General features: G+C 43.5%; 2 protein-coding genes across 11 annotated transcripts in view; one reads left to right on the top strand and one right to left on the bottom strand.

Moving 5' to 3' along the window:
- The window catches only part of LOC132263184 (cGMP-dependent protein kinase, isozyme 2 forms cD4/T1/T3A/T3B), a 55,340-nt gene that overhangs the window by 16,462 nt on the left and 11,245 nt on the right, over positions 1-27,633 (bottom strand). For 2 of the 8 annotated variants that reach the window (XM_059762816.1, XM_059762817.1), the window contains exon 3: positions 2,366-2,532. In XM_059762816.1, coding sequence (XP_059618799.1) covers positions 2,366-2,532 — 167 coding nt within the window. Of the gene's footprint in view, positions 1-2,365; positions 2,533-3,478; positions 4,326-11,123; positions 11,203-11,605; positions 12,074-27,633 lie in introns of those variants that run through there. The other 6 variants (XM_059762819.1, XM_059762820.1, XM_059762821.1 and 3 more) reach the window with 6 other exon arrangements.
- LOC132263186 (tektin-3-like) lies at positions 4,494-8,668 on the top strand. Of its 3 annotated transcripts, none has more exons than XM_059762827.1 (4): positions 4,494-5,308; positions 5,477-6,196; positions 6,364-6,884; positions 6,955-7,337. In XM_059762827.1, the coding sequence occupies exons 1-4, from the start codon at positions 5,165-5,167 to the stop codon at positions 7,181-7,183; spliced, it is 1,614 nt and encodes a 537-aa protein (XP_059618810.1). In that variant the 5' UTR covers positions 4,494-5,164; the 3' UTR covers positions 7,184-7,337. The 3 variants fall into 3 exon arrangements, with proteins under 3 accessions (XP_059618810.1, XP_059618808.1, XP_059618809.1); XM_059762826.1 differs by adding an exon at positions 8,573-8,668 and having other exon boundaries at positions 4,535-6,196; positions 6,955-7,224; XM_059762825.1 differs by having other exon boundaries at positions 4,494-6,196.

The raw sequence follows: 27,633 nt of genomic DNA, 5'->3' as shown, positions 1-27,633 counted from the left end.
ATGCTCAAAAGAAGTCTATTTGGGCGTGTAGTTTTGTCGCAAATAAAGTGGTCTCGTGGAATTTCAACAAGGCGAGAAAAAACCCCATCGAGAAAAGCGAGTTGAAAAGAAATTAGCAGAGTATTTCGTGTCAATTGGATCTCAATTCATCTCATGGCGTGAGCCGCAGTTGTTAAAAAGCTGGAGATCTTTTGTGATTATCTGGCTTTTCCAGTCACAAGAGATGTGCATTATTATCAAAGCTAATTGTTCGATCACAAGATTTCCAGATTCTCTCAAATTACCCCAGTCACAAGGGAAATCATGGGATTTTCTCAGCCAGATTCTGCGTATTTCCCACTAGAATCTAAATAAACAACAACTTTCTGGAATTCACAAAGCCAAACAAGTCTCTTTCTCTAGAGGTTAGCGATGAAGCCTTCAGCTTTGCTTGAAAGTTGCAAAATATTTGGAGATCATGATCGCGCATCGCCACAAAGGCCAAAGATTTGGCATATCATCATTGTATACAGTAAGAGGCAAATATTATACACCAAAAAGCAGCCCAATGACCAATAAAGTAACGGCATAATTGAGTAAATATCCTAGCGAAATTGCACTTCATAAAAGCCAATTAAGAGATGAGTGTGAGTCAGAGAAAAAAAAAGCTTGGCATATGTTAAATAAACACATATACCTATGAGAGCAATTCGATTGGATTCTTAAAACACATCTCGTGGCCAATGACACAAATATTCATTCGCATTTCATGTGCGGAATATGCTGCATAAATTACATGTCTGTTTTCGAGAAAGTGAACGTCATTTGTGAATCAACAGATCACAGAGGCGAGAAATTAAGGGGGCATAATCAGCATTAAAGCGAAGAATGTAAAGTCGCAATTACATCACGATCGCCTTTTTCAATCACCTGGACAATCTGCCAGACTTTTGCCACCGTCGCCATGGATGATCGATGAGGAAGACGCGGGGCAGGAAGAAGTGGGTTCAGAAAGTGTCGAGAAAGTATCGGTGGTGGAATATTGGTTTTCATCCATGCGAGTGTGCAAAAGAAAATTTCGCGGGCATAATCAGAGAGAAGAATAAGAGAGGTGACTGCAAATCACTCTCACTCAAGATACAAGTCATCAAGCGGCCTCTTCGACATTTAACACAGCTTTGAATCTCTGTGATGGGAAAGAAATATTACAACTGCAGCCCGAAGCGCATTTTCTGGGTGAAAATAGGCGTTTGTTGGGCAAATTTTTAGTGACTCTACTGCACAATAAATAAGATGCGGAACGCATCAATTCCACTTTCGCAGAGTCGGAATGTCATCGAATGAAATTCAACGATTTGTGCGGTGAAAAACCGCTTTCCCTCACCGCCTTTTCTCAAGCGCGCGAGTCCGGTGAAAAATGCAAATTTCATTTTCATCCGCACTTTCAACCTCTCACTATCATCCCACCTGTGTGATCACGCTCTTGTCGCCAAGGAGTGAGAATCCACTGATTGCAGCCTTTTGTGTGTCACGAAAACGTGTTTTTCACCGCACAAAGTGCAAACACGTCGAAAATCAAACGGAAGGAAAGTGAAATTGTCGAGAGGCTCAGGAATAACCACAACATTAACCACCACATAAAAAAAATCCTTCAAACATGAAGAGTTGCTGAACTTGTTTAAAAGTTTGATGAGGTGAAATTACTTAAAATAAAAATACACAGTGCAATTGATAAACATCGCACAATTGAAAACAACTTCAAAGGTTATCTAATCCTCAAATCTCTGCCGCACACAGTGATCCAAATTTAATGCAATACTTTCTACGGCAATTTTTTTAATTCGTTGTTTTCGGCAAAATTTGTGCAGAACACATGGAATAATTGGCAATCACAATCAATCTATGCACATTTTCGCAGCTCTTCAGCATCGCACTGTGAATGCTAAACAAGTGAAAAGTGAATTGAGAGGTGCAATTTCGCAAAAGGTCACACTTTCAGCAGCATATCATCTGCATTTCACGCGATCAGCAACAAATTGCAGGTTGGCGAGCGATTTCCATAAGAGTGCAAATTTTGCCGATAACAAAATTATGCGAAGAAAGTTCAAATGTGTCACGAAAACACACAAATTCGCAGCAATTTGCTCATATCGATCATCTCATAGTTTCTCTTTTCATCGCAACAATTGAGTGCACGAAAGAGATTTAAAAGTTTAACACACTGTTTTACCCGCCAGCAAAGCTCCCGCAAAAGCTCAGCACAAACACAGAGTGTGGGATTCTAAGACGTTTTTGCCTGCACAAAGGCGATCACCTCGATCCACCTCTTAATATTAAGAGACCGAGACTTTCTGCGGTTTTGAATGCAACGAATAGCAATTCTTACCTTCCATGACATATACGATACTGCCGACATCGCCCTCCTTGATGATTAAACTTCCTGCCGCATATTGCACGGGATACATACAGTCGACGATCTCCTTGATTTGGATCATTTCCAGATTCTTCATGAAGTCATTGTCCAGGATGGCGGATTTTATGAGCTCGCGTGATCTGCAATTGGGAATAGATAAACAATGGTTACTCAGCCACATTATGAGACAGATAGTGGTAATTTATCGTCTACTCGCACGTGTCTAGACTGTGGAAATTTGCATTTGGGATGGAAAATGTGGATGAGAAGAATTGGAGAGCCCCAACAGGGCAGTTAAAGTGCGATTTATTTCACACTCGCGACAGCCGATTATTTCTCACCCACACCAGTTCTCGGGACAATTTGATTGATATGCTGGCCGAGTGGTGAGACAAAAACATCGGCGAGATCGCGTGCTTTTCAGGCGGCGCAAGATCACTTAGAGACATTTCATACTGAGTGAAACTGTGTGTTCCTAATTAATTAGCTCTCGCTGAATCACAATCCAAGTGCGATGACACTGTGAATGAATGGCCAGCAAGTTGCCGACCAAAGTAAAGATCTGGAGTATGAAAGAGAGCGAGACAAGTTTCCGCGCTGGATGATGATGGAAAAGCATGGCTGGGAATCTCTCCAATTTTCCACAGTGCGCAAACAGTGGTGTCTTGTGTGGAGGAATGAGCGAAAACCAGCATCTCTTTGGCGATGTGGCGAGTGTGGAGATATGTTTCTCCAGCCACTGGACAATTTATTGCCCAACGATCAACTTGGGGATCTCTCAATGAAATGCTTAATGCCATTAATCTGTGTTGTCGCTGTCTCTTTCATTTACTGCCGACAACACACAGCATACAAAGTCGACTGTCTATAATTATTACAACATCTTGCATTGACTTCTTATTTACCCATTTGGCGCATTGTGGGACTCTCTCTCTCCAACTGAGGGACAAACTTATGATCATCACCGGGATATTTGCATTTAAATTATCAACCATTACCGCCCATTTGCCTATCAATTAGAGAATGATTGGGAAGTGATGGTGTATCAAGTGTACTCTAAAACACTACGACTATCTGATTTCTTACTGGTGGGTTTTGGGCGTCTTCACCAGGTCGCCCTCCACGCCAAACGACGACAATGGCTCAGCACTGATGGCCGTGCGCTTGATGCGCGGCTCCAGCAGCACCCCAGACGCCTCCATCCAGCAATCGTACGCGCCCTCCGACTGCCTATTCCCGATGATCTTCTGCGTGAGCGGCCGCACGACCTGACGAAACTTGTCAATCTCGTTCTGCAGCTCCGTGATCTCCTCCTGCTTGCTCGTCACGCCGTCCTGGCACTGCGACAGCTGCCGCGTGAGTCTCATCACAGACGCATTCAGCTCCACAATCTCACGATCGCGCTCCGCGATCTCCGCCTGGAGGCGCCCTATCACATCTTCTGCGGCGTCTGAGGAACTTTTCACCACGCAATTAGTGCAATTGTGCCGAATCGTATCACTAGATTGCAGCTTGCGCTCACGTAGATGCCTTAGCTGGTCATTCTCGCACTTCAGCACTCGCACATCGCGCTCCAGGAGCACCAATTGATCATTCTTGTCGCGCAGATTCTCGTACAGCACTCGCAATTCACAGCGCAGCGAGAGAATTGTGTCCTCCAGGGATCTTCTCTCGCCTTTCAACACTGTCATGTCACACTTATCCATCTTCGCGAAAGGGTTCTTTAGCCGCGCGCACGTTAATTAATTCTCATTTGCATGAGGTTTCATCTTTCACACTCTCACAGTCTGTCTTTTCTCGTTCTCCGCGTGTTTTTCGTGTCGGTCTACTAAAAGCCCAGCAAGATTAGCTTTTTACCCAATTTCACTGATGGACTTCGCACTTGGCAATGTACAAAGTGAAGAGATATGCAATAACTTGAGCGAATTCCACCAGTGGAAAGGTGACCGAAGAGTCGTTTTTTTTTATCAGGATTTATGTTGCGTTCGATAAAAAAAAATTTGTGGAGCATTTTATATATCGTACGTGAGATTTATTGCACAGAGAAATATGCTTAATTAATAAGCCAATTAAGCAGCCCAAGTCATAAAGGGAATTGAGTCTCGCCGAGAAAATTGAAATCGATCATTCCATAAATTAATAAAGCACAATTTATTAATTTTTCGGTAATTGATATGAAAATTAATTGATTAAACTCGATCACGTTGTGCAACACACAGAAGCCACCGTGTGCGATTTTGCTGAGCGTTTAAGGGTGTTTCACTGTGCGTGACATTGCTCAAAAGGAAATCAATAGCGTGATAAGTGGAAAGAACGGCCGCATAGTTGTCCTATTTATCACCTCACAAGTGAATTGTGTGTGAAGAATCTGCGTGCAGAAAGTTTAATCAATAGAACTGCCGTTGGCATTGTCGTGGCAACACAGAAAAACAGCCAACCTTTGCAGAGTCCAACAGTGGCATATAAATTCCATCACATTCACAGGCAATTCCTTTGAACGCCCCAACAAGAATTGCAAGACATTTCTCACTCTCTCTCAAGTGCAGTTTCAGTGGAAAATTTTTTGAGTGCAGTGAAAGTGAACGCACACAATGTTGTGCTGGAAATACGATGATAATCTCCTCAATAAAATGTATCCTTATCCCTTTGCTCCGGATCACACATCGAGTGTGTCGAAAATGAGCTCGAGCATCCCACTTGTGAGACTTTTGTGAAGATTCTGGGAACTTTCGGGGGGTTTTCGCGGTGCTTTTGGAGCTTGAAAAAGTGACGATGAAGTGGCAGGCGACCTCTTTTCTCGAAAATCGCATTTTCGATTGTCGCCTCGTGAAGGATAATTTGATCAATAGTCGATGGAATGTTAGTTCGTTGGCGACTCGTCAACGCTGCAACTACAGGGCCTTTCAGGAATCCTATGTAAATTCATCGCGAGCTTTTCACGCTTTTCCCCATTTCATTTCTCATTCATTCCACAAACGCTCTCATCATCAGTCACTTCATCCATCGCCAAAAGCTTCACTCTTTCGCAGTTATTCACGAAGGAAAAGGGGCTTTTCTAATGCGCTTTTGCGTGCTATTTTCCAGCCCTGGAGCTCCACGAGTGGCCCCGATCAGAGGAATGAGAGTGCAGTGCCGCAGAAAATCGGGAGTTACTATCAAACCCCTCGCCCACATCCCTGGAGACCAACAATGGGCTATGAAACGATCGAACTGGCGCCCATTGCTGAGCATCCTCTGACAAATCAACTCGTGCATCCCAATTATATCCCCGTTTCCCTGACATCCGAGCCTCTGTCTTTCCCCAATCTCATCACAGGCTACGAGAAGAATCCCCAGCATGCAGCCAGATCGGCTCTCTACACTCGCTACACTCCGTCTGAGTGGATCAACTCTTGCATCTCCACCTACGCCGAGGCGGACGTCAATCGCCATCATTCCGAGCGCCTCAGGAGTGAAGCCATCCGTCTCATGCGAGAGACCGACGAGAAGACTAGCCAGGGACAGAGAGAGGCGGGCCGCAGGATCGGCGAGAGGGTGACAGACGTCACTTTCTGGCGCAATGAGCTCAACACAGAGCTGGAAAAGTTGATTGCGGAGTCCGCCATTCTGGCGGAGACGAAGCGGTCCGTGCAGAAAGCCCTGGAGGACACTGAACCACCCCTGAATGTGGCGCAAGAGTGTCTGTACCACCGCGAAGGCAGACTGTCCATTGAGAAGGTCCACGACCATGTGGAGAAGAGCCTCCTCGTGGAGATTGACAATCTCCGCAATTCCCAGGAGAAGCTGAAAGCCCTGCATGACAAAGTGAGTGGATATGTTGTGAAGCAGTAATCAACTGTTCAGTGACAGAGACTAATGGGCGGGCTCTCGATGCAATCTATTGCAGAATGGGTGTAATTTGTAAGATTTTATGGGAATTCGTGATCAAGTGAACCTTCCTTCTCTCTTTAAATTAATCTCTCTCTCGCAAGATTTGCAAGCAGCTCTCCGACTGCAGGGCCGCGCAATTCGCCCTGGAGGACGACATCGCCCACAAAGAGTCCACCCTAGGCATCGACACCGTTTGCCACCAGCTCAGCAACTCTAGTCGCGGCATCAACTACTATGGCGGCATCGAGAAATACGATCCCACCGTGAGCACGGCCGAGACCTGGTCAGCGGCCAGCAGCCACAGGATCAACAGATCGCAGATGGAGCGCGGCAAGTCCTCCCAATTGCGCAGCGACGCCGAAGCTATGATGAACGCCGTGGCGACGGCGGTTTGGGATTGCTGGAGCAACTCAAACAATTCCCTGAACAAGCGCTCCTCTGAGATGATGGAGGCGAAAAATAGGGTGCAATTGCATCTGCACAAGACGCAGCAGGAGATTTTCGACATTGAGAAGAACATTGAGCTGCTAAGGAAGGCTGTTCAGGACAAGTCTAATCCACTGAAAGTCGCCCAGACGCGCCTCGAAGCGAGAAGTCACAGGAATGGCTTGGAAATGTGCAAGTAAGGCCTTATCTTTCACTGCTGTTTACAGTTTTTTCTTAAAAAAAACACACACACACAACATTTCCAGGGACATGGCGCATGTTCGCTTAGTCCAGGAGGTCTGTGACATCCAAGACTCCGTGACAACCCTTCATCGGAAACTACAAGAGGCCGAAAGTCAGCACCAGCAGCTGCTGAAGACACGCGCAAACCTCGAGAATGACTTGAAGAACAAGACAAACGCCTTATTTATCGATCGAGAAAAATGCATGGGCATCAGACGATCTTTCCCAGTGCACAATCTCATCAAGTACTGAGAGGAAAGAATACGAAATTCCGTGTCGCTTCTGCACATCAGGTAATGAGTCACAAAAGATCCGCGCACTTTGTAAGAGCATCGTGTTGTTTTTTTAGTCACCGTATAACATATTAAAAATTCCCGACAAATAAAACATTTCGCCTCGAATGGAACAGGCCTTTTTCCTCTCTCTCGCATTTTGCCATTTGTACGCGCCTCATTTTTATGGCTAAATTCTCTCCGCGAGCGGCACAGTAAATCTACCAACTGACCGATAAAAGGAATCACACTGAGAGTCTCAGAAGAAATACCATTGCAGCGCGGTGGGGAGGATATTGGGAAAACTCCGATGACCATAACTGGTGTTGACTGACGATCGCGACAAAATGCCATCAAAAGACTTCACCTTCCACACAATGCTGCGGATAAATTAAGCGGCGGAGAAGTCAATTAAAATGTTGCGGCGAATATTCAAAACACGGTCATAAAGACTTTTGAATTTGATTAAGCGATAGCATCTGGATCTGTGCGAAAGTGCGCGTCCCTGTAAACGCTTTCGGCAGTGTGATTCTGGACCGCCCTGAAGAGGAACACCTCGACAAAAAGTCATGCCATTGACTCTGCGCGTCAGTCAATTTGGGATTCTGAAATGTGCAATTTAAATGAGTCTCTCTGGACGATTGGAAATGCAAGAAATCAATGCTAATTGAAGAGTCAGAAATTGCATATGGATGAAATGTGTGTTTAAGACGAACGCGATCATCAATCCACCAGCGAAATCGTGGAAGAAACACTGAGTTGGAGATAAAGACGTGTATAGAGTATTTCGCGTGCAGGTGAAAAATCTCCCTAAATTGCATCTGACAGTCAAATTGCACACACAAAATACAACCCAATGTATAATCGTAAACAGATCAATTTTCATATATCAAAACATAATTGCAACCAGAGAACGCCAAAGCGATAAATTCACTGTGCAGTGTATGGAATGTACAATACAGAAATCAAATTGAGATATTGTCGTTAAAATAAATTATAATTGCCCGCTATTATTAATAACATTGCGCGTTGGCATATTTCTTGTACACAACGCTTGATGGAAGTGTGTAAAAAATATTGAGATATTTTTATTTTATCTCCCTTTGCGCCTCTTTTCACACTGAATATTTTTTCCTCCCCGCCTCCCGACACTCCTGATGGTAAATATGCTCCGTCCTGGAAGACGACGATCGTGTTCTTAATAGCGTACATCATCATAAAATAATTTAATGTCATTATTAAATATTTCTCTTGGACGCAAAATTCACGCAGCTTTTTTCCCTTGCAACATATTTAATCTGATCATCTTTTATTTATGTCCGAAAAATCATGTTGATAATTAAGCGAGAATTTCAATTTCTCTCCCCAGAAACACCAGATTCTTGCGTCACACACGCGGCAGATGCGGAAAATTGCGAGGTGGAGTAAAAAGTGCGGGGAAATATATATAGAGGAATGAAAAACCCGATTGTCTTTGGAATTCCGCCCTGCGAAGAGGCGTGGAAGTTTCGCGCATAAAAATAATCGATAATTCGTGACAGATAATTGTTAACTTCTAACAATATATGCCAGAGAGCGAAGGAGAGGAGGAGAAAAAAATCTTCTCATGGTAATTGTATGGTAATTTCCGAGGGATTTTCACTGCTCTGCTATTGCACATCATATATATTGTATGTATGAAGAGATGCTGAGATGAAGCGTCGTCGCAAGAATCAATTTGCACAAATTTAAATTGACGATCACAATCGATCGTCGGATCGTGTTGAGAGGACTTTTATCTATCAATGAGATCTCTCGCGGACTTCAACGTGGGCTCAATTTGCGCGTTCGCCCTAAAATCATGCACTGACAGGAGTATAATTTACCTATTTTTTTTCCTTTCCCCCCAAAACATTTAACATCCTCTCAACTAAGAATTTATCGCCGCAATTTTCTGTGATTTTCACATTGCCAGAGTGTCACAAAGGAGCTCATTAAAAATAGTTTAACACACTCGTCAAATTAGATCTTTGCGCTATGGTATTCTTAGATCTCACGCTTTCGAGTCCGCGCGCCTGAGAGAAAACACACCTTCCGGTCAATCAGTAAATTTTCATCTCATCCGTCTCACGCACTCTTTCGCTTCACGCCAAAGCCTCGGGTCACATTCTGCCTGTATTTTATTTCATCTGCACAGCATTGCAATTTTGTGCAATAATAGGCCAAATAGGGTGCCTTTTTATCGCAACACCTCAACGCCCAACGGCAATATTGACAAATAGCAATCAACTAGAGCTTCAGTGGCATCCAAAGCTGAGCTTTCTCAAAATGTGCCAAGTGAAAAAAAAAAGTTCTCTGAATATCGAACAATCAAGGCAGAATGCATAGAATATCATCAAACAATAACAATTCCACCGGAAGCGTGTTTGTTATAAGTTGTTTAGTAATCCCTTCATTATTTTAATAGTTTATAACAATATTTATGCAAAAGAACGCAATAAAATTTCATAACTGGTTTTTAATTGTCGAGAATAAAATCACCTCTGTTAACTATTTAGAATGAGATTGCGAAAAAAGGCAAGAATAAATAAACAAAACGTTCTCTCTAAATGCCCCTCTCGCCATATCCGCAATTAATCTCTCAGGTGATAGGTCATTCGCGACCGAGGCGCGTTTCATTACGCCAAACGAGATTGTTTGCGAGATGCTCAATATCTCATTGATCGATGGTTTTTTTCATCACATGCCTCATATATTGAAGTCTCTCTCAATAAGTAATTTATTGATCTTAATTGAAGAGATGAAAACCTAATCTGGTCGAGTTGAGAACTCAAATAAAAAGACGCCAATAAGCGGCAATTGAAGTGAATGGAAAACAAATCAAATAGCAAGAAAGAGGGAGAGAGAGAGAGCATTTAATGAGAAACGATAGCTATCAGGAAGTTCCTCGGCTCCCGCTGAACCTTTTCTTCAAAAAGATTGCACAGGCGCATAAATCCAAGCATGAGACGCGCGCAGGTCGTAAATTATGAGAAAATCTCTGGGGAATCCGCGAGATTAGCGCTAAGAGATCTTGTAGATGTGAGAATTTATGTGCAATTTCTAGACCATGTCATGATAAATTGTATCCCTCTGCAAATTTGCACAGATATTGGGCATATTCTTGTCAATCACACGTTTGCCAGCAAATGCACACACAAAAGTCCACACACCTGAAGGGAGGGAGGAGGATTTTAACAGCCGCGCGTGGGTTTATCGTAGGCCGATTTGTATAAGTCATCGTTTTCATTTAATTGGCCCTCAAGACAAAAAGCATTCAACGCAATTTTATGAACATGAAAATCTATTTGCTTGTCATTCAAGCCATCAAAATTTGCATTAGGCGCGCGAGAGAGTGAATGGACTTCGCGAGCGATCATCGCAGCGATCAATTGCACAAATGTAGCAAATCTCATTGACACCTGTCACGCGTATTTCCTCGCAACTTCTCACAAACTCCACAATCTCATCGACGCGGGCAATTTTCTCGGGCCAAACAGAAGTCACAACAGAAAGTCATGTTGTGAAATAATTGAGAGAGTCATTTGATGTGATCTCAATTGAATCCGAAGTGATTATGCTCTCTGATGGCGGCTTAATGTTTTTGGCCTCGATCGTTGCTTTAAATCAACTTTTGGACATAAAGCGATCCAGTCCACGTTCCTCGCGTTCCTCTCGCAACTCCACTTCTGATCCACTAATTTGTTCCTCGCCAAATAACTCAACTTCGCGATTCGCTGATGAGTTAATTCCTCCTCTCGCACTCTGCAATCGGGCAACAAAAAAAAAAAACTCTCTTAGCGGTACACTTGAGACACACACGGCAAAAATCGCGATCATCGAAATGCACGATTGCAAAATTGAGATAGTTGAGATGAAAAAACGCGTGTATAACCGCCAACCTTCATTGTGTGATATTCTCTGCACACACATCAGTGGAAAATATTCTCCAGCAATGTCATTTGAATAATATAACCCCAAGTCAAGATCATTATCGTTTGCTTCTATCTTTTTGCAGGCATTTTCAGCTGTTTTTCGCGCACATGAGTTTTCGTGCGATGGCGCAGAGAAAAAATCAATTAAAAACTGCTGTAAAGAAAAGCTCACACTAATGATGGGAGGAAAGGCACAATGTTTCCCATCATTGATCACCGTGCGAAGCGTGTTCTGACTCTGTGAAAATGCTAAAATTATTATTTCCCCGAACCGCGTCACTAAAATAGGAAATTGGGTGAGAATGTTTCACTGCTGGTTTTGGGCCCTGTTCAGCACTAAATGAAATCTGAGGTGTCACAAGAGATATGACAAAAATTTCTCCACACACTCGACGAAAAACACCGCGCAGGAGAAAAGCCTTCAGTCACTCTTCTTTTAAAAATATCACCTTGCCTTCACAACTGTGGCATTTTTATTTGCACCACTTTGGCCATTCTAAACTCTATTTTTCGCTCTCAGTCTCAAATTAAAATATTTATCGTTGGCTATTAATCACTGAAATTGCATCGCCCACCATTTAAACTTTTCTGCATCAATTAATTAACTTTGCCATTAAGATAAATAAACACGAACAATGAGAGAGTCTCACAGGTTTTTCTCTATACTCTGTCACAATTGTCGCCACTCGGAAAATCAAGAAAAATGTCTTTCGGTGGGCTTTTCCACGCACGATTTCCGTGGGTGCGTTTCTCACCCCCCACGAAAAGTGCCACTTGTCACACAATCGCTGCTGATCAATTTGCAATCAAATTAGTGTCTTTTCCCGCACGAAAAGTGGTCAATTTTTGCACGGATGGCGAATGAGAGGCGAACGCGGTATTATAATTAAATGTTTGCGTTGCAGAGACTGGCGTAGAACTGTGCTGAGCTTTTCAGACAAGTGGAATTATGTCAAATAACACTGCTGCACGATCTTGGCCTCGAGTGTGTGCGTCTCGTGCTGATATTCACCAACACTCACTCTGCATTGCAAAAATTCTCCTCGCGATCGCCAAGGGAACGAATATACACAATAATACCTGAGCGCTTTTTTCTCCTCTCTCTCTCTCTCTCTCTCTCTCTCTGTCCCTCTCCTATTCTCTCTCGATCACCTGTTCAGAGTCAGGTAAATCGAATACATGCTTAATGATAAATCTTCCTACAGACTTACAGTTGTGATAATTTGCGACATGAACGCCGTTTCCCCCGCGCGCGCGCGCGAAATCGGAGAAAATTCAGAGATCAACGCACTTGTCTTTTTGTCTGTCCTCAAGCATTGACATGTCTTCAATGTACATTTTTTGCTCACATCTCTCTCTCCTCAAGTGTTTTTTCGCGTTACCGCAGAGAAACAAGTCTTTGCGCATTTTTTTGGCCTCCTCAGTCTCTCTCCCCACTTGACATGGCAGAGCAATTGTATTCAAAATACTTTTCCATAATCAAACATGCTCAAGTTTATGCAGACTTTTTTTTTGCCCATGATGGATTTACCGGGTGGAGATACTGCAAAAGGTAGGCAATGGCGCAAGTTGAGAATGAACAGCTTTTCACCATTGACCAGCGCAGTGAGCACAAAATGTTGGACAGATTTTCCTCAAAAACTTGACGCGCGAAACGCGCCGCTTGATCACATCAAAAGGCCCAGCGAATCGAAAGGAAACGAGGCTTTTGAAAAATCCACCTTAATTAATGTCAAAAGAAGGTGTGAAGCGTTAATAACCATTCACATTATTCTGCAGTAACGCCTCACATGGCGAGAATGGATGAAAAATTGCTAAAATGATGTTTTTGATGGGAAATTAGTCTTATTATTTGACATGTAGGTGACATTTATCCATTCATTTATCCCCAATCAATAAGTCCACATCGCGCACCAAACATTAATGAGCGCTTAAGTGAAATGTTAACATGAATCGATGAACTGATCGAGATGCGATTGCCACTGAAAATGGAAGCCGGCAATGTGATAGACGAGGTGAAATTTCGCACAATTGCCAAGAGTGTAGAGATCGCGAAAAGTGCGATGCCTGATCGAGTCACTTCTCAGTGCACGAATCATTAATCACTGGACCGCAAAATTCTGAGGCGGACAAGAACAACACCATGACGAAGCGAATTTTTACGTGACACGGAGAGAGAGAGAGAGAAATCAAATGAAAAGCTCTCTTGTTGAGAATCCCATCAAACTTCAGTGGAATGGAAGATGACGAATGATGGCAAAAAGATTGCAAGAGATATAATTGCATGAATTTTTTTCTGTTCATCTCTCCACAAGAAATGCCTCGAGAGCTTTCCTCGAAATTCCCAGTTGCAATTAGCCCAGCTCTCGGCAAGATAGAGAGAGATTCGCGCGCGGTGGAAAAAGAGCACATGAATTGCATAATTTAACATGAGTATCGTGATTCATAGGAGTGTAATGAGATCACATCGAATAAATTGACTCTTTCTCTTTTATACCATTTCTGTTTCACTCTTTTTCTCCCTGGGCTGAAACTCTTTGCTCAGCATCGCGCACTGTCAATCACCGAAGGATGTAAATCAAGATGCGTGAGCTGCAAGTGAAGGTGGAAATTAAATTCCTATACACACACATCGGCGTGCAAAGTTGGGTGGAGAGCATTGAATTTCGCATAAAACCCATAAAAATTGTACACATGGCAAAAATTGCATCGATTGCCAATATGAGAGAAAGCTGTGTGATATCATTTTCTTTGCGCATTTATTATTCATCTGCAATGCCTTTTTTGCTCCTTCTTATTCTCTTCTCTCTTTCTCTCTTTGCAGATCGATTGAATATGATAGCGACATTCATCACTTCCATCGAATGCATTTTGTGTGATGTTGCTTGTCATTAGATGTGGCAAAGCAAGTCAAACATTCTCCACTGTGCGATCTTAATTGAATTTATTAGCCTATTAATTACCCCCAATGCACAGGCATACTAATTAGCGATCGAAATTGACACAAGCTCACTCTCTCTGCGAATTCTAAGAAATCTTCATGATGTCATAATTCAATAAACGCAGTGAAAGAGAAAATAGTCTCATGCGACTCACACGCAACTCACGATTGCTCAAACACTTTCCTTGCAGGAAAATTGGAACAAATTCCAGTCTAAGATTCCAAATTCATAACATTTTCCACAATTCGATGTATTTTTCCTCAGTCAAAGCAATGCAAAATGCGTTGAAAAATGCAATTTTGCCAACATCCGAGATGGAGACGCCTGGTACCCGGCTGACATCATCGTGAAATTCTGACACTTCATCGCCTGCCGTACAAATTATCCCCATAAATTCTCCACTTGTCACAGTGACACTCAATACAACTCCACTCCAAAAATTTATAATTAAACATTATGGCAACATGAATCAATTTTAATTATAGAGATTTCATTTTTAATTGCTCACAATTGTCGAGAACACGCAAAAATACACTCTCTTGCACTCCCTCGAAATGCATATTAATAAGTCAATTTCGAGGAGTCTCTCCACCCGACTTGACCCACAGCCGCAGAAAAATCAAATATCTTCGTTGCCAATTAGCGCGGGTGATTTATTTACTCGGACGTCACGTGCCCAGAAGGTCGCTTACCTTTCACCCAAATCACCGCGCGTACGTGAATCACGCGAATGACCGCGAATTTGACAATCAGTCGACTCTCACTTTCTCACACGTTCGTGTCACGCATGGGAATTTTTTCACACATTTCAATGGCACAGCGCCAAAAGGTGACCAACCGCTAATGTTTCCTGTTAGACACTCGCGCTTTACGCCATCATATACAGCTCAAATGGAGTTGCCAGAGAGTCACCGTCAGAGGGACATTCAACCCCTAACCAGAAGGACTTTTATTGTCTGTTTCTCGTCTTCAGCTGAGCTCTTCTGGCTCTGCCGTATCGGCATCCTTTGAAATCCTTTTCCCTCGCAAATCGCGTGGCTAAAGAGATCTTCAAGTGTCAATCAACGTGATTGGATTTATTTTCTCAGCAATTTTGCGGCTTAAATCCCACCAATAAATCACTCAATTCGGCTTGCTCAATGAAATTCGCTACGGAGAGAGACGTTTTTTCCGCACAGAGAGATGCGGATTTTAAAAATTCCATCCACACATTGTGCTGGCATCTATTAGGAGCTGGCGTTGAATAACGTGTGTGCAATAAAGTGAGAATGCGGGAGAGTGTGCGATAAAATTATACTGTGAAATACAAACAACTCGGTAAAATGCCCACCAACAATAAATAATTACATTGTCGATTTTGCTGTATTGCATATAAACGTGATTTATTACATGATCTATTACCGTTTATGCTTTGCTGTGTCTCGACTCTCTTTCACTCTCTCGCGCGCCCCATGTTTGACTTCAAAAATAGCCAGTGTGTGAATTAACGTGTGATATCACGGGCAATATCGCAAATATGCAAATCAAGGAGCTGCTCGTACACGTTAGAATCCATTGTCTCGAACTTCTTGCGCTGTCGCTGCGCCACAGTCATTTCCAACTCTAGATGGACAATTTAATTAAATGGCTTTTTGAGCCTGTGCTCCGATGGTGACATTTAAAAGACACACGCGGGCACTTTAAATGGTGGCACAGAAAAAAGTGCTACACAGTTGATATGACGTACATTAGAAATTAATTACAATTCACGAGATAATTAGTTGCTGCAACTCACGATTAGTACGCCAGTGTCGCGCCGGTGAGGAAATGAACTTTTCAATTATTACCCTATAAATTTGCCAGCATCTCTTGCACAGCAGTCGGGGGCATCAAATTAAATTATATTTCTTTATGAGACACTCGAAGAAAATATCCAAGAGATAAAATGCTCTCCGCAAAATTAACCCACCCATGGATTATTTTAATTTATTAATATGAAATCGATCACTTCATTCATAAAGATCGCGATCCTGTGTATCCACTTATTAAACATTCATTTTCCTCGTAATCTCACACTTGTATCGCAACCAATTAATCACTTATTAATACCCACCCCACTTCACATGCCAATTAGTAATTCAATCTCTCGCGCGGTGAGGAATTGCAGATGCATTTTCGGCTCCACGATCCTCCCCCTCCTCGGTGTTATTTATAGCAACGCATAGGCCGAGAAAAATCCCGAGGAAAAATGCCTGCATAATGAAATTGCATATGGATAATATCTCACGCATAAATTACAGGTGAATAAATAATAATTAATGGCAGTAGATCGCATGTGACATTTATGCCTCTCAGTAAGTCAAAACTGCGCAATTGATTTCCTCCAAGAAGCCACACTCTCCACTTGTCGCATTTCCAGCCAGAACACTCTGGATGGGCACCAACCTGCAATTAGTCACTTATTAGCCTATGTGGCTCGGAGGGCAAAAATTTTTCTCCCCCTCTGGTGGCACAGCTTGGCTGACGGCGGAGACGAAAATGATGAGCGGCGGAGGTGAAAAAAATAGACTTTTGCACTTCACTTAAACTACTTGTATTGCAAATTTCTACACTTCAAAGGGCAAAGTTTCTGACTTGGAATTTAATTAACTCAATAAATTGTATAAATCACGATGTTATCAGTTGGACTGTCTGGTTAAGAGTGAAGAAAGTAGAAATCACACAAGAGACAATTAGATTAAATTTTGGTGCCCGAGCGGGACTTGATAAGGAACTGGTTTGGTCTTATCTCTATGGCGTGAAGCGCATTCGACGATATTTCTGCACTGAAATGCGTCAACATCCTGGGGGGCCGATGATGAGGGCGGGAGTCCCTCGATGGGCAATTTGGACAGCCTCTGAACTGCCCTTTTGTATTTACCCCTTGCTGTCCTGATCGTGACGACTCTGCATCGTCCATCTCTGCCCGGATGAAGCTCCTCGATGATGCCCATTGGCCATTGATGTGTGGCCATTGAATCGTCGCCGATGAGAACGATATCGCCAATCTTCAAATTGTCCGCTTCCTGCGTCCATTTGACTCTCTTCTGGAGAAGATGGAGATATTCTTTCCTCCAACGATGGGCGAAGTGCTGCAGAATCTTCTGGCAAAGTTGCCATCTGGAGAGGCGATTTGGCGCAACATCTGTGAGCGTCTGATCCGGGAGCGCGTTCAGTGGGCGTCCCACTAAAAAGTGACCAGGAGTCAATGCGAACATCTCATTTGGATCCTCGGAGAGTGGCGTGATTGGTCTGCTATTGAGGATGGCTTCGATCTGTGCTACGATGGTGTTCAACTCCTCAAATGTGAGAATAGTCTGTCCAACTTCTCTGGCTAAGTGATGTTTGAGGGACTTGATCGCCGCCTCATAAAGTCCGCCATGATGAGGAGATCTTGGTGGCGCGAAGTGCCAATTGATGCCCTTGGGAGCTGCCTCTAAAACAACGTCTGGCGATGACTGGATGTCTCGCAGGAACTTTGCCAACTCTGCGCTGGCTCCGCGAAAATTGGTGGCATTATCGCAGAAGATGTCGCTTGGAGCAGCTCTCCTGGCCACGAATCTCCGCAGCGCAGCGACGAAGCCCTCGGATGAGAGACTGCCGACAACTTCCAGGTGAATGGCTTTCGTCGTGAAGCAGACAAAGGCGCAAATTTACGTCTTATATGATGTACCTCCTCTCTTGTAGCTAGGACGCGTGAGGACTGGGCCGCAGAAATCGATGCCACACACTTTGAATGGAGCCACGTGATCTGTCCTACTCGTGGGAAGATCTCCCATTCTCTGCTCCTGTCGGATCGGCTTGGTTTTCCAGCACACAACACATGAGCGAGCGACGTTTCTGGTCAGATTTCTTCCTCCCAGCGGCCAATATTTCTGACGCAGAGTGGCCAGAAGCAGTTGTGGTCCCGCGTGCATGTTGTTCTTGTGTGTGTGGGTGGCGATGATCGTGGCGAGGCGACACTTGGGCAGAAGAATTGGATGGCGGGCATCGTAGTTTGCAGGCGATTGAGCCAGTCGGCCACCCACTCTGATGATTCCCTCTCCATCAATGAAGGGAGTCAAGTGGCGCACATGGGCGAACCTCCTGCTGGTCCACATGGTGCCATCGGCAATGGCTGATCTCACTTCTGCCAAGTGTTGAGCTTGTGCAAAAGATACTAGTTTGTGCTCTGATTTTAGGAGTTCTTGGGATGTAATGGGACCTCTAATGCGACTAGGCGAACCTGTCAGGACTCTTAGCACGTATGCTAGGATTCTTTGTATCCGCAGATAACTGCTGGATCTTTCAAGGATGGTATCAAGGATGTGACTTTCTGGGACCTGATTGATAATGGCAGTCGACGAAGCAATGAGCGTGACACTATACGGGTCTCGAGGCCAGTTTTCGGCCTTACCCAACAAAAACTCTGGGCCCGTCCACCATATAGATGAACTTTTCAATTCTGTGGGCAACATACCACGCGATACAACGTCCGCAGGATTTGAGGCTCCCGGTACGTGCTGCCATTTCGAAACGTCCGTCAGTCTGAGAATCTCAGCGATTCTATGCGCGGTGAAAACGTCAAATTTAATGCGGTTTGATCTGATTTGCCCCAAAACAATCGTCGAGTCTGTCCACAAGAAATATTCCGTGACTGAGAGAGCATTTCTGATCTTGTGGGCAAACTGAGAGCCTAGAGCTGCGGCACACAATTCCAATTTGGGGATGGTGATCGACGATGTGGGAGCAATGCGCGACTTTGCCATCAGAATCTGAGACTGGCGACCATGGATATCATCCTCTGTGACCACATAAGCCACGGCACCGTATGCAACTGAGCTGCTGTCGCAGAAGACATGCAACTCGGTGGACTTGGGAGACGTCAAAGTCGACATTGGGCGCTGAACTGTGATCTCCTGAAGGGTTGGAAGACCTTCGGCTAATTGTTTCCATTGGGAACTGATATGTTCCGGAAGCGGATCATCCCAATCCAACTTTTCCTCTTTCCAAAGGGCCTGCATGATCAATTTTCCGATAACGATCACTGGAGAGACGAAACCAAGAGGATCATAAAGTGACGCAATTGCCGCGAGGACTTCTCGCTTTGAATTGACGTCAATGAAATCTCGAGTGAGCTGGAAGACGAAAACATCATTCTGAGGGTGCCAAAGCATGCCTAGAGCCTTGGATTGCTCAGGAAAGATGCTGCGTACCTGTGAGGGCTCTACTTCCTCTGTGATTTCTGGACTGCTGACACACCATTTGGCGAGCGTCATGCCAGCGGAACTCAACAATTCTTTCAACTGCCGTTGAGTTTCAAGTGCATCGGAAATGGATGGGCATGATGCGAGACAATCGTCCACATAAAAATTCTCCTTCAGTGCCTTAGCAGCGAGTGGAAATTTTATCTCTTCTCTATCCGCCAGATCGATGAGGACTCTTGTCGCGAGATAAGGCGATGAACTTACACCGAAGCAAACTCCTCTTGCCCTATAATGACGAATGGGTTCCGAATCTCGGAATCGCCACACAATGCGATGGTAGTCTTTGTGGGAGGGATGAATTAGCACCTGAGGATACATCTTCTGGATATCACAACAGAATGCAAAAGGGTGTTCTCGGAATCTGAGGAGAATTGCGACGATGTCGGGCTGAACTGTCGGGCCCACCATGGCAACATCATTCAGGCTGAGGCCTGTTTGGGATTTTGAACTGGCATTCATGACGATGCGAACTTTAACTCCTGAGGAGGACTTCTTAGCAACAGCGTGATGAGGCATATAGTAAGAAGTGGAAGTGATCTCATCTGGGGGAACCTCCTCAAAAAATCGCAAGTCGAAATTCTCCTGCATCGCAGCGTGATATTGGCTTTTTATCTCTGGGTTGGCGGACAAACGACGCTCGAGACTGAGAAATTGTCTGGTGGCATTTGGCAAATTGTTATGAAGACGCACTAAACTGGGGCGAAAGGGGATCTTCACAACATATCCTCCAGTGTCATCGCGGACAGTGGACTCTTGGAAGCAGTTCTCCACGATCTCATGATCAAGGGTCTTAGGATGGGCAGTGGAAACTTCTTCTATTTCCCAAAACTTCCGGACCGATGAGTCGATGGAGGCCAGCGTCGTCCCAACATACGCGACCTGGTCTGATTGTCGCGTCTGTGACGAGCTAGCATGGGCGCCAGAAACAACCCATCCAAAGCAGCTCTCTTTGAGAATTGGCAAGCCTTTGCCCAATCTCATTATCTGTCTGGTGAATATCTCGTTATAGAATTCGTTGCTTATCAGCAAATCAATGGGCTGAGACACATGCCATGTTGGGTCGGCCAGGGAGATCTCTGAGGGAATGGCGATCTGATCCACCTGTACCTTCCAATTAGGCAACTTTTGTTCCAACACTGCGGGAACAATTTGGCATGTCATCGAAAAATGGACATCTTGATTGTCAACTGCCTGCACACAACATTCAGCCTGGAATTTGGACTTGGCTCCACCTCCAACCACCCTCCCAATGTACACATCGGACAGAGATTTGGGCAGCCGAAGTCTTTGGAATAGGGGCTGTGAAATCAGATTGACTTGAGCTCCGGAATCCAGCAAAGCTCTGCACAGCTGCGGAACACCGAACTTATCCAAGACTCGTACCACAACCGTCTCTAGAAATACCTTCACAGCAGGGCGAGAGGCAGTGGAAGAGCCGACGATGGCTGTGGAGTCAGACTGTGAAGTGTCTGTGGGCCTATCATTCGATTGGGTCTGCTGCTGAGCAGGAGTGGATTGTGAGGACTCAGACTGAAAGGCTTCGTGCAAAAGTGTGTTGTGGTGTTTGGAGCATTTCCGGCAAGTGAAAAAGGTACAATCCTTCGTCAAATGTGTCTCGGTGATACATTTTCGGCACAGTTTGTTGTTCCTGACAAGTTCCAGACGTTCTATGGGGGGCATGGCAATGAACTTGTGACACTTGAACAACTTGTGGCCTTCTTTTTTGCATCCAGGACAAGGAGATTGTGCAGTGGCAGAGAGAACTGTGGCTTTTTGTGGCTTGAGATGCTTATTGCTGGTTGGGCCAGCTGGAGTGGACTTGGTGGCCTGAGATGAGGATTTGGCCGGGTAAGAATTGTACTGTGCGATGGACTTTAGTCTCTCTCTCAGAAACTGCAAGAATTGGACCATCGTTGGTGATTGACTCTTAACCTCGCGAGACCACAGAACTTGGGTTTCATGGTCGAGCTTCTCCAAAAGCAAATAAATGACCCACGGATCTCTTTCCTTGACATCAAGTGCGTCGAGGGAATTTAAAACTGAATTGGCGGTGGCAAAAAGATCCGTAAGAGCATCAACTGAGGGAGTGGAAATTGCTGGCATCGTGCAAAAGCGCGCAATGTGATGATGAACAACAGACTGCTGATCGTCATATTGTCCCACTAATGTGTCCCACGCAACAGAATAATTGGCATCTGTGATGGCCAAACTATCAATCAACTTCTTCGCATTTCCCTTGACTGAGGAGACCAAGTATTGCATACGTTGCACATCAGTGAGGCGAGGGTTAAGATGAACAATGCTGGTGAACATGTCTTTAAAGTGATGCCAGACAGTGTAATCACCGGAAAATTCTGGGACCGTTAACACAGGGAGCTTCAAATGGGACTGATTTCTGACGTCGTGTGGTTCTGGCCGTGGACTGTGGGCCACTACATTGGTCAGCCTATCGAAAAAGTTCTGATTGCGCACCTCTGCTTGTGCTTGATGAGTAATGAGCATGGCAAGAGCTTTTTCTAAATTAGCAATTGACGAATCACCAGAAATTTGAGCTGATGGCTGATGATTAGAGCCAGAAGGGCCAGGGATGGGCAAAGGATCATCATTATCATCCTTCCGGTCCAAAGCATCACCCAAAATTCTCCTCAACTGACTAATACGCTCCATGATTCTCGAGTGCTCCTCATATTCAGTCACCGAATTATTTCCCGTATTCACTAGCTCTTCATGAACCATTGTGAGTTGAGCTTTAAGGTCATCAAGTTTAGTTATGTTGGAGGCAATATCTGTAGCCGAAAAGGAAGCCTCATCCTTGCGAACGGAATCAACATAATTTTCAATGCGAGTCAGGTGACCCTTAAGTGTCGCTCTTTTGCTCAGGAGAGTCATAATTAATCAGGGTGAGAGCGAAAGGAAAAAAGATGGGAATTGCACAAATTTTCACTCTACACTGTTACAACTTACTTGGCGTGTGAAGATTGATACGGCAGAGCTGAATGGCGGCGTGGACTGCACTTGGTCACCGCAAAAGCTGGTGGACGCCTTCGCAACTTGGACGGCGTTGCCTCGAAGGGCCAAAATGGATGGGCACCAACCTGCAATTAGTCACTTATTAGCCTATGTGGCTCGGAGGGCAAAAATGGATGGGCACCAACCTGCAATTAGTCACTTATTAGCCTATGTGGCTCGGAGGGCAAAAATTTTTCTCCCCCTCTGGTGGCACAGCTTGGCTGACGGCGGAGACGAAAATGATGAGCGGCGGAGGTGAAAAAAATAGACTTTTGCACTTCACTTAAACTACTTGTATTGCAAATTTCTACACTTCAAAGGGCAAAGTTTCTGACTTGGAATTTAATTAACTCAATAAATTGTATAAATCACGATGTTATCAGTTGGACTGTCTGGTTAAGAGTGAAGAAAGTAGAAATTACACAGGAGGCAAATAGATTAAATTTTGGTGCCCGAGCGGGACTTGATAAGGAACTGGTTTGGTCTTATCTCTATGGCGTGAAGCGCATTCGACGATATTTCTGCACTGAAATGCGTCAACACACTCAATGCAAATATAATCCAATCCATTTGGCGTGCACTTTCCAAGGCATTCGGAAAAAGGATCAGAAAACTTGATTAATACCATTTGCGTGCACTAAGCTAATTGTATCACGAGAGGAGAGTCATTCATTTGCATTTACCACACACAAGAGATCACTTGTCAATGCACTTCATCTCCCTATGCATAAATCGACAGCATAATATAATGTAAAACATGATGTGCATAGCATGTTCCTCGAGCCGCCAGATCATCCATCATCGATGCGTCATTAGCTTCAATTCATGTTTTCTCTCTCCATCTATGCGTCCTGACAATATCCCGGAAAAGCCACTCACCAGCGATCATCCCAAAATACGCCAAAGAGCACTTCCTCTCTGCGCAGGAAACTCTGCATAGCATTCTTTGGCGATCACGCAAGTGCATTCGATAAATTTTGCCCACCCACAAGAGCCGTGCGGCGAGTGTAAAATATTAAGTGCAAACGGGGCTTTTCTGCACTCTGAGAAACGCCTTTCTTGGGCTCAGCCTGGGCACCCACGGTGGGGCACTTAATTGCCATTAGACTCCATATACATATTCGCGCATATGAAAATTCTGCTAAATTCACGCACTTAGAGAAATGTGTTCAATTTTCCCCTTAACTGCCAAGTGCAATGATTTGAATAAATTGCATTTGAGAGACCCATTAATATCCCATCCTCGGCCATCTAAAGGCGCTCTCTTGTTGGATGTCCAAAAGGTGAGCGCAAGTGTGGAGTGCACTAACCAATTACAGAGATAGATCACGCTGCGATCATGCTGTATATCCGGTATAATGAGCATAGATCAAAGTGATTTAATTAAATGTGTGCAGGTGTGTTTCGCCGTGTGGAAATGCCTTAAAAAAGCCACATCTCGAGTGAAAATGCAATTCGATGCAATTCCCTCGGTGTCTTCAAATAAAGCTGCCGTTGGCGTTAGGTGGAGAAAATCGCCAATTAATGAGCAGATTCATATCGGTAAAATTAGTCATTAAGATCCCAATAAACTGTGGGTGGAAACAAATGCACGATCGTCAGGAGTGTCTTCAATTTATTCACCAATGCGTGGGCATTTCAGCGTCACTCACAAGGTGTGCAAGTCTGTTTGCAATTCCACCAAGAACCTCTCTACTAATTTCCACCCCAGGCTCGTGAGAGACTTTTCAGCAAAACCTCTTGTGTGTTATTTTCTCATGACAAAATCCCCATTTGATTTATGGCCACAATCAATATAATAAATATTTCCTCTGCAGAACGCGCCAGAGAGTGATGAAAAACTGGTAATCAGTGGTTGGAAAAGAAGAGAGATAAACAGAGTATCAAATGGGAGATAAAAGTCAAGCTTTCTGGAATGTTTATTAAATGACCATTAATGCAATTGCGCCGATTTCCAGCCACACAAAGAATGCTTGGATGGAAAAACGACGCGTGAAAGAATCAACACTGCCAGCGGAGATTATTTGCATTTAGAGATATACCAAACTGCGCGACTATAACCATTCAATATCACATGCTAATCTCATGATGGACGCGCGCGTTGTACCAGAAAATCCTTTTCCTCAATCAATCAAGCCACTTTCTTTGCGCGCATGTCACTGCAAATTACCCTCACGGACTAATGAGGTTATCGCCTCATTGAGACGCGATTGGATGAGCATTAACAATTTTTCCCGATAAATTGCCATCAGGGAATCTCTGTTATTGCCATTTTCCTCATAACAGCCAGAACCATGACCTATTTTTGATAAAAGCCCAACGCAAGCGCTGAGCCATATTGTGCCTATCAGTGCGACATTGCATGGAAAAAAGAGTCACAGAGATTGATAAAAAAAAAGTCTCATATTGTATTTTTTGCCTTGCCATGGAATTAATCATTCTTTATACATGTATTCACGTTTTATGCCTCGCGCAACTGCAATAAAAGATTCGCTCTTTGAATCATACTTTTCTGAAGGTTTTGTACAGTGAAAATTTGCAGTTGCACTCGAGATGTGCCATGAAGATTATGGGGTATATTTCTTAGAGAAGTCATGGCTATGAGCTTCTGACCGTCCCTGCTTAATTGTATATTTCTCTCAGTGCCTCAATAAATAAGTGAGATATCAGCAAGGAATAGAAAATATGCAATCGCATACGCGAAGTTAAATGCATTTTTGTGCTCGGAGCCTTAAAAAAGAAACATTTAACAAAAAAGCCAGTTATTCAGTGATCGTTTGTTGAAATTCCATTCAATGAATAATTTATGGTGAGACGACGTGGAAATATGTTTTGATATATGATCCATTCGAGTCTTTGGTCTCCTTAGCAATTCATCGGTGACACAATTTTGTCTCTCTCTCTCTTTCTCTCTGGCGTTCTTTCAACTTACAGAGAAAAATGCACATTTCTCATCCCAGCACATAAAGTCGCGAGAATTCCAGCCAAAGAGGAGACAAAATATGCAATTATACAAGGGACAATTTATCAATTCATTACCCGTGAATATTAATTTGCTCAAAGTGTCTCTTCCCGTGTCTCCGCACACAACTTAGGAGAGCCGGCAGAGGTGTGATCTTCACTTAACTCACGTGATGATCGTGTTTACTCAAGTGTTGAAAATTGATATCGGTGAAAACATCACTCTGTGTCCACACCCACATGAACGAGGGCATTAAAAGGGAAAAAATTGTGTAATTGAATGGCAAAAATACCGAGAAAACAACAAGGAAATACCGTGCAATCTCAATGGTCACATAATATGCAAAATAGCAATCTAGGGATGGATTTGACATGAGCTCTTTGCCATCCTTCTTCAGATATTCTGCCATGCGTGAGGTACGGGAAACTTAATAATTCAATTAAAAGTAATACACTCAATGCAAAAAGACGAACAGAGACCCTTCAGCTCTCTTTCTGTATGAGAAAAGATATGGAAACCGGCTGAGACGGAAACTGCTTGAATTTTCCTTTTTATTGCACCTTTGCAAATGCACCTCATTCTTCTCTCTCTCTCTCTCTCTCTGTCTTCCCATCGCGCTGAGGTATGATTTTAATTTATTTACCTATTGACAGACTGGCTTTTCCGGCTAAATCGCACATGGGAAAGAGTGATTTTGTCATCAACTCACCGTTCTTTCATCGGCAATGATGGCAACATACTTGTGCCATATCAAGCAATAGTCCATCATTATGCGAAGATATATTGTGCTTACAAAGAATTCTGCTTATGCATGTGATCTTCAAAAGCAATTAGGTGACTTTTAGTACCGGACAAACCAACTCATTACTTTATGAGACAATAATAGCGAAGAATGGTTCTATTAATTCTCAATAAATGATTTTTATCACGTGCCCACATGTCGGCGTATCAAACACGTTTCCAATTGTATGTTCTTTCTTTCTCATTGTATAAATTTTGTGACTCACAATGCTTTATAAATAGCAGATAAAGTGCGAAGTCGTGGTGTGAAAATTGCTCTTTTTCCATTCATCTGTTTCTGTTTTGCGGTTTGGCTAAACCAAAGGCACTTTTGCCATCTTTGCTGGTGGGCAAAACCGAGTCAGAGAGTGGAATTGTGACAACTTTAATGCTTTTTGGCATAATTTCCACAATATTTCAGCCTGCATCAATAAGCCATAAACTGACCAAACTTTATGTGCTCGTCTCTCAATAAACACCCAAAAATAATGCTAATCTCCCACCCAAATGTGCTGCTATCGAACATTCCTTCCGCCTTTGACCTGCTCTCCTACAATTAGATAAATTCCCGTGGACTAAAAATAAAATCCCCAGCATTTCACTTTCCAATATTACTGCCTCTCTTTACAATTTCTCGTGTGCCATTTGGCTACTATAAAGTTTTATCAGGCGCTCGGGTGGAAAAAGGCCAGGCAATACCAGAGCATTAGATAGATTTGAGATTTACAGAGAGTCTTATAATAAAATTTTATATGAGAATTCATTCATCGTGCACGCAAGTCAAGATCAAAGATACTCTCTCAACGGAATGTTAAACATGGATTTTGCAGAGATTTGAAGGGAAATAGAGAATATACATCATGTTATGCGCAATGTTCTCTCACTATTCCTTCATGTTCAACAAGACCTGATCACAACTGATAACCTTTCATGCAATTTTGCGGGCAATTTGATAAGAAAACATTCCCATAAAACACACAATATTGCATCATCGTGGAATCAGTGAAGATTCTCAGGAGAGCCATAACATTTATTCCTCTTAATTTGCGCGCAGAAAATCCGCGTGCCTGGTTAATTTACACTACCCAATAATGACTACAAATAGAAGTAATAATTTACCTTAATCCATAATGGCAATTCAACCCTGAAAATTACGTGAATTCTGCATCGTCACGACTAGTATGTTTATTGTTACAAATTCACCCAAATTGCCCATATATTTGCTCTTCAGCTCTTCTCACATGCGCAAAATATATTTGCAATATTATTTTTACACCTATTTATAGATTTTAAAGCGCTCCCCGTTGCAAAACACTTCCCGAATGTTGTGTGTAAATAGAAAACATTATATGGAGCTCCTCATCGAGCTCTCCTGAATAAATAATCATGTGTACCAGCGACAGTTTAGCAGGTTGATCTGTTGAAAGATCTATCGATATATTTATTGCGTCAAGCTGAGTAAGTGTGAGTGAGTGTTTGGGTGATTTTCCGTGAGGATCACAGGGAATATTTTGTAAATA

This window comes from Phlebotomus argentipes, unplaced genomic scaffold (assembly GCF_947086385.1).
Source record: "Phlebotomus argentipes unplaced genomic scaffold, Phlebotomus argentipes genome assembly contig_15, whole genome shotgun sequence".
NCBI lineage: Eukaryota > Metazoa > Arthropoda > Insecta > Diptera > Psychodidae > Phlebotomus > Phlebotomus argentipes.
The sequence above is the reverse complement of the archived record's forward strand: the minus strand, read 5'-3'. Positions and strand labels throughout refer to the sequence as shown.